The sequence below is a fragment of the Asterias rubens genome, chromosome 19 (assembly GCF_902459465.1).
Source record: "Asterias rubens chromosome 19, eAstRub1.3, whole genome shotgun sequence".
Lineage (NCBI taxonomy): Eukaryota > Metazoa > Echinodermata > Asteroidea > Forcipulatida > Asteriidae > Asterias > Asterias rubens.
Window position 1 is genome coordinate 6229361 of NC_047080.1, and position 12274 is coordinate 6241634.

The 12274-nt window shown below is 36.6% G+C and overlaps 1 protein-coding gene across 1 annotated transcript in view; it reads right to left on the reverse strand.

Moving 5' to 3' along the window:
* Positions 1 to 1770: 1770 nt before the first annotated feature.
* Positions 1771 to 12274, reverse strand: part of LOC117303019 (complement C2-like) — a 30444-nt gene continuing 19940 nt past the window's right edge. Inside the window, exons 12-17 of the mRNA XM_033787052.1 lie at positions 11607 to 11729; positions 9667 to 9888; positions 7858 to 7991; positions 5193 to 5295; positions 3279 to 3470; positions 1771 to 2870 (exon numbers count right to left, since the gene is read on the reverse strand). Of these exons, the coding sequence (XP_033642943.1) occupies positions 2407 to 2870; positions 3279 to 3470; positions 5193 to 5295; positions 7858 to 7991; positions 9667 to 9888; positions 11607 to 11729 (1238 nt within the window). The 3' untranslated portion in view covers positions 1771 to 2406. The remainder of the gene's footprint in view (positions 2871 to 3278; positions 3471 to 5192; positions 5296 to 7857; positions 7992 to 9666; positions 9889 to 11606; positions 11730 to 12274) is intronic.

Consider the following 12274-nt stretch of genomic DNA (forward strand, 5'->3'; position numbering starts at 1 on the left):
CTGATAATTCAATTAGATGAGACGTGGTGAACAAGTTTGCGCTTGCGTATTGCCAAAGAGCATTGCCAGACTGATAATTCAATTAGATGAGACGTGGTGAACAAGTTTGCGCTTGCGTATTGTCAAAGAGCATTGCCAGACTGATAATTCAATTAGATGAGACGTGGTGAACAAGTTTGCGCTTGCGTAATGCCAAAGAGCATTGCCAGACTGATAATTCAATTAGATGAGACGTGGTGAACAAGTTTGCGCTTGCGTAATGCCAAAGAGCATTGCCAGACTGATAATTCAATTAGATGAGACACGGCAAGAGCTTTCTTTGCTGCATGGCAGTGTCAAACTTTAATAAAAAGTTTGCACTAAACGTTGATCTTTTGTCAAATTTATTTCATCATTTTCAAATTTTTCTACTACTACTACTACTTATACTTAGTACTGTACTGTACTAAAGGAATACTGTACTAAGGGAATAAAAGAGTAGTGACTCGTTCTTAAACTGCTGTTTAAAAACCTTGCAGGGTTGTGGCCGAATGGCCCTTGCCTTTGGCTCGGGCCTTTATCACACGGCAATGACCATGCCGATATAAACGGCCGTTTAAGAACTCGTTGCTACCTTTTTTTCCCGTTAGTACAGTACAGCCCCTCTTTATTTTTGTTCCAAGTGTTTGAACCTTTTCACAGTTAGGTTGAAGAAACTTACAACTTTGAATTGATTTGATGAAACTGTTGCAGTACTTGCTGACAGCAAAGGATTGGGCCTTTATGGCACAGCCACGACCCTGCCAGTTTTAAATCGCAGTTTAAGAACTCGTCACTGCCCATTTATTCCCTTAGTTGTGCATAATTTAAACACTGTTTAAAAACAAACAAATGTTATCAAACTATTTGCTTTCAGAATGTTGTGGATGACACTCAAAGTATGGAACTAGATGAACCACTTCACAAAGATAAAAAGAAGTGTAAACGCAATCTGTGAGTCTGTGACCTCACTCACCCAACTTTGGAAAAGGTACATGATCATTAAATGTAAAAATAGCTAATCAATAAAAATTAATTGTGTATGTACATAAAATAAACAAAACTGTTTTATGAAATGTTTATTTACAGAGCTACAATGTTGTTACAAAAACCTATGGATAGTGCCCAAACTCTTATATCAATATACATGTACAGTTGTATACATTAATAGTAAACTTCAATTCTGATTAAATACATGTTCATCTGGATTACAGATTGTCATGAACTTCGAGTATTAATTTTGGTTTTACCCATACACCGATGTGTGTTAGCATTGTATACTCAGTACTTTCCCGAGTCCTGTGACAAAATATCACAGGCATATTACTCGGGTGGCGAACCCATGACCCTTACAATTTTTAGAGTAGTGTCTCACCAACTAGACTACCGTGATAGCCCGGTAGCTAGAGGCAGTTCCAATCAGCGGGTACTGCAACGATATATCACCTGACTCTCGGAAGTACTGAGTATACAGTGCTAATTCACACGGAGGTGTATGGGTAAAAACCCAAATAAATATTCTTTATCCCAGATGCAAATCTAACACCTATTAAATACCTTTGCAGTACCCACTGCCAAACATAGCATTGGAACTGCCTCTAGCTACCAGGTTGGTGAGACACTGCTCTAGAATTGCAAGGGTCGTGGGTTTGAATCCCGAGCGAGTAATATGCCTGTTATACTTTTTCACAGGACTCAGGAAAGTACTGAGTATACAGTGCTAACACACATCAGTGTATGGGTAAAAACCAAAATGAAATTAATTTTCTTATCCCTGATGCAAATTTAACATTTATGAATTGCACAAATCAAGAAATTGTGATTCAGCAACTAGACGACAACTATTTTTTCTAGACATTGTTAAATCAGCAGTTAGCTGGGGATTTGAACCCACAACCTTGTAATTGCAAATCCTGCAGTCTAACAACTTGACCACTGTCATAGAGGGCCTTGGACTCATAATCCACACAACTTAAAAACAAATGATTTCATTAAACAGACTGATCCATTAAGCTCCTCCACTTTGTTTTGACCTGGTACATTTACAGACATTTATAAAACGTCATAGAAATTAATAATATGTCGATGTAATTTTTTAGAACTGCCATGCTGGCCACTGTGATGTTGAAATTGCATGATCAACCACACTAACTTTATTAATAATACATAGCTCGAAGGGTGATGTTTACATACAATTAAACTATGAACAACTTGTTTCAGAAATTCACATTTTGATTGATAGAGTACTGGTATTGTATTAAGATGTCAGCTTCTCCCGTCTCATGTGGTGTTACCCCATTCATGAAAGTGCAATAATCAAGCAGTAATACCTCAAGTCAATGGGGAGGGGGAGGGGGTAATGTGTATGTTCAAGTTCAGTTGTTTATATCAAATGGAATTTCCAACATGTTGGTGGATCCAGTTAATGTATTTGGAAAGCTTTGTGTAAAATCCATATCTGCCTTCCTGTGCACATCCTTCACCCCAGCTAACAATACCTATTTGTACCCATCGTTTAGTCCCGTCACTCATTAAAAGTTCCCTCACGACTGGTCCCCCAGAGTCCCCTTCGCATGCATCCTGGCCACCCTGTAAATAGCCAGCACAAAATGATACATTTTCTTTGAAATCCAATTCACTACTACAAGGATAAGCTTTATCTCTCAAACTTCTTTTACATTCTTCATTGGTGACTACAGGAATTTGAAGTTGTTGGAGGCGATTTGTGGAAGTTTCGTCATGGCTGTAGTCACACTTGTCAGAGTCTTTTATAAGAGATATGTCATATGGTTCTGTCACACCCCAGCCTGTCACATATGGATCTACACCACGCGGTGTGTATAGGGATTCCTCTAACGAAAGAAGAAAAACAACAGCAAATATAACCAATTTTATGCAACTGAACATTCAAATAACAAAACTAAATTTTCTTTAATTCTTATTTTGGTGGAAATGCTTTTATTTTGAAAATAGGGAAAGTATTTTTTTGATCAATAAATTGCTTTATAATGCATCTCAAATAACCATTAAGGTTTTAGTTAATCATGCTGCCTTCATCTTGGTCATGTTCCTCATATCGAATAACAATAATGAATGCTAATAAATGCAAATAGGATCAGGCTTTTTTGTTCTTCTAGCCTCAGTTTGGTAATCTTTGTATCAATGGGAGCAATTCAAGATGGCTGCACTGTGATGAAGGTCTATTGGACAGACCGTGTTGAGGGTTTGAATCTCATGTGATAAAAGGTTGTTGAGCTTACCTGTCATATCTGCTTGTGGCACACAGATAGTCCTTACTTTTGGGCCGAGTGTAGAATTTCCCCTCAATCTCAGAAGCGCTATATCATTAGCTAAAGATGTTGGTTGGAAATTTTCATGCACTTTATAAGAGTCTTCACCATCAACTTCATATCCTGGATTATCAGCTCGGATTGAACTCCTGTCATTGACACCTAAGCAAAGAAATCATCATTTAAGTAACCAGTAGTAAAACCTGGTGGACTAAAGTGTTTCTCATTGCTTCACTGTATACAAAACACATGTAGGATACTGTGCAGTTCAAGAGAACCATGCAGTCACAGTGATACAGAGCAATTCAAATACAGAACCCTGCAGTCACAGTGATACAGAGCAATTCAAATACAGAACCCTGCAGTCACAGTGATACAGAGCAATTCAAGTAGAGAACCCTGCAGTCACAGTGATACAGAGCAATTCAAATAGAGAACCATGCAGTCACAGTGATACAGAGCAATTCAAATATAGAACCCTGCAGTCACAGTGATACAGAGCAATTCAAATAAAGAACCCTGCAGTCACAGTGATACAGAGCAATTCAAATAGAGAACCATGCAGTCACAGTGATACAGAGCAATTCAAATATAGAACCCTGCAGTCACAGTGATACAGAGCAATTCAAATAGAGAACCATGCAGTCACAGTGATACAGAGCAATTCAAATATAGAACCCTGCAGTCACAGTGATACAGAGCAATTCAAATATAGAACCCTGCAGTCACAGTGATACAGAGCAATTCAAATACAGAACCCTGCAGTCACAGTGATACAGAGCAATTCAAATACAGAACCCTGCAGTCACAGTGATACAAAGCAATTCAAGTAAAGAACCCTGCAGTCACAGTGATACAGAGCAATTCAAATAGAGAACCCTGCAGTCACAGTGATACAGAGCAATTCAAATAGAGAACCATGCAGTCACAGTGATACAGAGCAATTCAAATAAAGAACCATGCAGTCACAGTGATACAGAGCAATTCAAATATAGAACCCTGCAGTCACAGTGATACAGAGCAATTCAAATAAAGAACATGCAGTCACAGTGATACAGAGCAATTCAAATACAGAACCCTGCAGTCACAGTGATAAAGAGCAATTCAAGTAGAGAACCATGCAGTCACAGTGATACAAAGCAATTCAAATAGAGAACCCTGCAGTCACAGTGATACAGAGCAATTCAAATAAAGAACCCTGCAGTCACAGTGATACAGAGCAATTCAAATACAGAACCCTGCAGTCACAGTGATACAGAGCAATTCAAATACAGAACCCTGCAGTCACAGTGATACAGAGCAATTCAAGAAGAGAACCCTGCAGTCACAGTGATACAGAGCAATTCAAATACAGAACCCTGCAGTCACAGTGATACAGAGCAATTCGAGTAGAGAACCCTGCAGTCACAGTGATACAGAGCAATTCAAATACAGAACCCTGCAGTCACAGTGATACAGAGCAATTCAAATAGAGAACCATGCAGTCACAGTGATACATAGCAATTCAAATACAGAGCCATTCAGTCACAGTGTACAGAGCAATTCAAATACAGAACCCTGCAGTTACAGTAATACAGAGCAGTTCAAATAGAGAACCCTGCAGTCACAGTGATACAGAGCAATTCAAATAGAGAACCCTGCAGTCACAGTGATACAGAGCAATTCAAATACAGAACCCTGCAGTCACAGTGATACAGAGCAATTCAAATACAGAACCCTGCAGTCACAGTGAAACAGAGCAATTCAAATAGAGAGCCCTGCAGTCACAGTGATACAGAGCAATTCAAATAGAGAACCCTGCAGTCACAGTGATACAGAGCAATTCAAATACAGAACCCTGCAGTCACAGTGATACAGAGCAATTCAAATGGGGTCAAAATTTACCTGTATACACCCTTATGCTATGCCAAGACTTGCCTTCCAGGCAATGAGCTGCAGTAAGAACCCAATTTGGAGCAATGATGGTGCCACCACAGAAGAATTTTTTCTGTAATATAAAAACAAATATAAATTTTTCAGATTGAAACCTTTTCACAATTGGCAGTATGCATAATTAGGATTGATACATAAGCAAGCCTACAGGTAACACTGTTCCAGTGTTTTCAAAGTATCTCACATTTTACTGCATATAACCTACATAACAACCATTTCTATTGTCACATTATGTTCATACCACATTATGTTGGCTTTGTCACCAGAACTGGACTTCAAAAAACATCTCAAAAAGCTTTAAAAAATTGTGCAACAAGTGTGTTTTTCTTTCATTATATTCTTGCAACTTTGATGACCAAATGAGCCCAAATTTTCACAGATTTGTAAATTTATGCCTTCATGTACAATGTATGTGATGATAAACCAAGTGAGACTACTGGTCTTTGACAATTACCAAACATCTGTCAAGTTCCTTTAACATCAGAAGAAGCTTCCGTCAGCAGTTTTCATAAAGACCTCCTCCCCACTCCCAACCCCCTCCCCACTCCCAACCCCCTCCCCCTCTCTTTGGCGTGCTAATTGCGCTACAATCAGAGCATTAAAGAAAGATCCCATTTTCCTTTGTGCCAGTAGCTATCGGTGTTATTTGCTGTTTTGTAGCGCAGCACAGCGAAACAGCTCTTATTTTCGTTAAAGTTTTAAAAACAATGTGTCTGTCAGAACACAGTAAGTCATTGAAAGAATGTACAATTTGTTCTTCGCGGCCTTTTGCATGGTTCCTAAAAAGCAACTGCAATGAAACTTTCAGTGATGAAAGGCAATGGTGCAATGATCATCACAAAAAAAGGATGTCATTATGACGTCATCACCTGGCACGTGATGTCATCTTAAAAAAACACTATTTTAAATATAGGTTTTCCTGGCCAATTTCAGCAAAAAATCATGCAATTTCATTATTAAACATGCATTCAAATTCACGCATTTCCCCTAATCCTCTCAAACTAGGGTTTCTTTTTAGCTCTTAATGCACTGGTTTTCGTGCACACACCATTGCATTTTTCTCGTTCAGATTCGCTTAGTCATTCTATTTCATTTATAGTAATTCAAGACTACACTTTGACCACTCTTAAGTTGGATTTCTACTACCTATTTACAATTGATGCATTCAAATTAGGACTCACCGAAGCAATCATGATTTTGCTGCTAGTTTGAGTTTTCTTTTTCATTAATGGCAACAAATTTCAACTCCTTTATATTCAAATTAAAGATGAGTTATGGCTTTATGAGTAAACTGGAAATTCAAGCTCCTTTACTACCACACAAGTTGTCCTTTGTAAAGAGGTGTTTCCATGCACTTTACATTATATTTACATAATGTTTTTGTTTTTTTATTGAAATAATTGTTCCTTTTGCTTTGTTACCCTTAAAGTTAAAGCCTGTATCCGATAACTTTGAAATGAAAACTAAATATTTTGCTTTTGACTTGAGATTTTGTTGCACTGGTATTTATGTTGTTTGTTGTCTTTGTTCTGCTAATGTCCGAACATGTCAAATTAGAAGTTAACAAGTTATTTTAAGGAAACAAAAAGCTTAAAATTATAAGGGGTCGTTATTAAATTTGAAAACAAATTAATCTCAATGTTATCTTGCTCTGTACCGACCAAGGGCATCCATTGTTCATTCAAAACCGTTGGGCTTAAACGTCAAACCAGTGTAGAAATGAGTTTTCCCTGAAAGTATCTGCCTTTATAATAGGCAGCAACGAATGAGTATAAGCACATAACATAGAATTTAAATGCAAACATTTGGAAAATGTTTACCCATTAATGAAATTGAATGGTTGACCAGCTTTTGCTTTAACGAAAATGAAAGAGTCTTGCGGCCTGATGAAATTGAATGATTTTTTTTGACCAGTGAATGCTTTGTTGAAATTGAATTTTTCTTTTTGTGCATTCATTTTCAAAACGAAATTGAATCTGCCAGGAGTTAAAATTAATGGATTTTTGTTGAAATTGACCAGGAAAACCTCTAGCGGCAGGTTGAAAACTCTTCAAAATCATCATATTTGGGAAGTTTCAGATTAATATGTCATTCGTGGGTCACGTGACGTGACATTGAAGGTGCACTTTTGAAGTCGTGTAACTCTCAAAGTAAAGATAGGATCGTGTTTAAACTTTGTAGGTTTTTAGATATTGCCAATTTTTTTTAAATTGTGGAATGCCATTATGTTGAATCAACACATGATTTGTTATGAATTTATTTCATTTTGGCCCTTTAAGTCATGAATTGCAGACTGAACATGGTATAATCAAGTTATTTTTTTAAATAGACTGGATTGGTCAAACTGCTTTAAATACAAGAAAAATTTGAATTCAGTTGAGAAATTTGAAAATTTTATTAACGAAACAGCTACGTATGTGCCCAAATGCAATCATGTCTAGTTATTAAGTGCTTTACATGCCATAGTCAGGAAGTTATAATTTGTATCTAGTCTTGTCTCTGTTGTTGGTTTAATGAACTAAAAGGCCACTTCTTATGGATAACTTTAAACAACTCTGGCTGGACCTTTCTTGTTATTGTAAGATGTCCAGTTTCTGGGCTCTAAGTTAGAATGTACCTGACCGAATTCTTCTTTGTAGATGGCAACTTGCCAGGGCCATTGATATAATGGTGCATTATCTCCACCTGATATTCTTCCCTTGGATTGTACTGCGTTTGTTGGACCACCATTGTAACCACATTCAGAATAATCTGTAATTAATCAATATTCAGACAGTTTTAAGGCATTGGACACTATTGGTAATACACGAAATAATTGTTAGCTTAAAAATGTACTTGGTAACGAAACGAGCAATGGAGAGCTGTTGAAAGTAAATAACCATGTGAGGAATGGCTCCATCGGAAGTAAAGTAGTTTTTGAGAAATAAATAATTTCTCACTGAAATATTTGAATTGGATCTGAGACCTCAGCTGAGGTCTCAAAATCAAGCATCTGAATCACACAACTTGTGTGACAAGGGTGTTATTTTCTTCCATTATTATCTCGCAACTTCAACGACCAATTGAGTTCAAATTTTCACAGGTTTGTTATTTAAATGCATCTGTTGAGTTACAAGTGAGAAGACTGGTCTTTGACAAAGGTGTCCAGTGTCTTTAAGCTATTGGTCAAAAGGCTATAATCACATGTATGTCTACCTGTTATGTTTAAGAACATAATTGTCACAACTCGGTGTAATATAAAAGAGTTGGACATTATGTATAGGATAATGCCCGAGGTGCGCGCCATTTGTACCCCTGAATGGCGCGTTCACCAAGGGCAATATGCGACTTAACCCACACCTGTGACGTCATGCTATTGATAAAATCGCTACATTTTTGTGCACGAATGGTGCGTTATTGTTTAATTTTTAAGTCAATTGTTTGCATGTATTATGTAAGCTTTTTCACTCCAGTCAACACCACTGGTGGTGCGTGAACATGGTATATGGACGAAGACCAACATTCAGGAAATACGCTCGTTCCTTCGACAGTATGTGGCATCATTTATCAGGAGCGAAAGTGGCAGCAGAAAAATGATTGTTTTTTGACTCAAAGTAAACTTAGTCAAGTGATAGAAAGTGACTACGACACAGATGATGTTGTAGCCGACTTGCTCGGTCTACAAAAAACCCAAAAGGTTAAGATAAAAGAAGTGACCTACTGTACAAGACTGTAGTTTAAGATTATTTCTGACTTAAAACCTTGATTAACAAATTTTATTATGGTATTGAAACAAGTATCTTTGCAAACTTAATGTTGAGGGAGCTTACTCACTTACCATGTTATTGTATGATAAATTAAGCAGTTTGAATTAATTTAAGAGAGTAGGCCTACTGGTTAAGTTAACTTGATTTATCTGAGAAAAGGCCTGCTTAAATGACTGTTGTAGATAAGTTACATTTTTTTAACATCTCAGCTAAATAATAATTTAACAATGTAGCTGTTCACTAACTTGTGGAAAGTCTTTACGATCATTTTGTAATACATGCGTAGTTCTAACTTGTGTACACAACAAAATATGGTCTATGGCGTCATTTACTCTTACTATTCCTTAACTTTATAATGACAGTTTCACCAGTTTGCACAATGGGTGAATAGTTGTGTACCCATCGCCCCATTCGTGCAAAATAATGGAGCGATTTAACAATAGCATGACATCACAGGTGTGGGTTAAGAATAATTTAAAATATATATACCCGGCTCTTCTGTGTTGAATCTTCTGTGTTGAGTCACTTTATTTGGCCTGCCCCTGTTTACAATTTTCATAACTTCCCACTACTTGAAATCACTTTAAATTCAATACTAGTTTGGCCATGAAAAAAACCCATTTATTCTGCAGAAGTTCTACGGTGAAAAGTGTCAGTTTAGGTGGCACTAGATAACCTACCAAGTTTTTGCTCTGTTATAGTCTGGACTAGCAGATTGAGCTCGTTGTAGTTTGCAATTAGAAACAAGTGTTCACTGAGTGGCTTTGATGCTATGTCTTGTAGCTCGGATTTGTCTACTTCATATGTCACTCCAATGCAGTGGATTTGAACTTTGTAATCTTCTCGAAGTATCCTAGCTTGATGTTTAGGAATAGCTTCACTTGCTCCCGTGTTAGTGTGACCTGAAATATGCGTAGGAAGTATTAATCAATAGGCAAAAATACCTCATAGTATTTTTCAAATGGTTTACACAAATCTGCTCGCTTAGTTAAAAAGAGACTTCAAAATCTGACAAAGCCGGTCACAATCACATTCATACACAGTAGTTGCAAGAACTGGATTCAAAAGAGAATGATGTAAGTTAACAAGTTCTCGGTATGAAATTGTATACCAATAGAAGTTTATGTTATTTTCCAATTACCAACAGAATGGCATGAGTAGTGTTCACAAGCACATCCTTCTCTACAAGTCCTGCCAAAATGATGGAAATCAATGACAGTAACTCTTTAACATTTTAAAACAAGTCATACTTTTGTCAAACTTATAAGTGCCCATTATGGTTGTGAATGGTGAGAGCTTAATGAATCAAATTCTTATAACTAAGATCATCAAAAAACTGAAAACATTTCAAACTCTAGGTATTTGATAACTTAAACATGTGTTTTCAACTGGCAGACTTGGGTCAAATGGGTATTATCAATAATAAGTTCACAGTTTGTGAGTCATCAACAATAAGCTTGATTTTAGGATGACATCACCACAGCAGTGCCATTAAGTTTGACAGATCTTACTCTGTGTGTAAAGTTTGAAGAGGTTATGTGAGATTGGAAAAGTGTCTTTGTTAGCGGACACCAATACTCAAATTTGACTGATGTTAAAGGGGTTTATTTATGACAAGTGTACTAACCAAGCATAACAACATCTTGAATGGAGACGACATTGCATGGTCAAAAAGATGTTTAAAGCATCCATTTTGCATAATGCGTAAATCAGTAAACGTATAAACAAAACTGTATCAGTTCTTTGCGTTGTCAATGTGGGTCAACGTTAACAGATGCTTTAATATCCAGTTTTGACCAGAAATACAGATCAAAATTGCATCATCTCTGTGCAAAGTAAAATTGATTGAATGATAGGTTGTTCTTGAGACATAAACTTTTGGTTTGAATGGGAAGACAAGTTCAAATTGGGCTCATGCATAAAGCATTTATTAAATATTCAAAGTTTGTTTACACCTGATGACATTATGTTTGAACTTTTGGGTACCATGGAAATAACAGATTGATAAGCACCTACTACTTTGGGGAAGGGGCTTAACATAAAAGTATGAGCTTAAAAGCATTGGCATTATTGTTAACTGTCAAAGACCAGTATTCTAACTTGGTGTTTCTCAACATATGCGTAAATTTACAAACCAGTGAAAAGTTTGACTCAATTGGTCGTCGAAATTGTGAGAGAATAATAGAAGAAACAACACCCTTATCGCACAAGTTGTGTGCTTTCAGATGCCTTGAATTTGAGACCTTAGCTGTGGTCTCGAATTCAATTCAAATACTTTAGTGAGAAATTACTTCTTTCTCAAAAACTACATTACTTCAGAGACAGCCGTTTCTCATAATGTCTTATACTATCAACAGCTCTCTATTGCTCATTACCAATTAAGTCTTTATACTAAAAGCTATTTTGATTAATTACCAGTGCCTCTAAAGGTTTGACAATTTTGAATGATCCTTAAACGAGGTACAAATTCAAAGGACTCGGGAAAGTACTAAGTATACAGTGCTAAATCTACATCAATGTTAAATCTACATCAATGTTAAATCTACATCAATGTTAGGGTAAAAAAAAAACCATACAAAAACCCAAATACTATTAAATATTGTGGCTGGTTAAAACATACCATCCGAGAAGAGAAAGAGAGCTCTTTTAGCATTGGGACGGTTACGGCTATTGTACCTCTCAGACAAAGGAATCATGTCAGTGTGGATGTATTGAAGTGCTTTGCCGGTTGCAGTTCCTGTCCCTGTTGACAAAATAGGATAACTTTATTTGATATTGAATGGGCGTGTTGTTATATACATTAATTTTTGTGTCACATGTGTGTTATCAGGCAATGAGGATTAGCCATGTTTGTCTCGGTAAAAAAAAAAACTTAAAAATAAAGCTGAAAGAAAAGTAGATTTGTCAGATTATTCTTCCCACTTTTGATGTCTTGTCTCTGAAAGATGTAAAACAAAAGCAGAAGCATAATCAACAATTAAGCAAAACAAAAAGCTCACTCAAACCTTGGTAGTTCTAACCAGACTCTCAAAGGAAACCTCTATTGTAGTAGTGGAGTACTGGATTTTTCAATCAGAAAATGTGATGTAAATCAATGTCACAATATTCAACTCTATAAAATGGACTTCGTTTCAAATTTTAAAAAAAATAAAAAATCGAAAAATACAGACGATTATGGTTTATCGGTTCAAGTCTTCCCATGTCTTAACTGTGAAGCTGTAATTTTATACCCATCTCAGGTCACGTGATCACATTAGAGCGCAATCACTCTATTGTTATTGCTTAGTT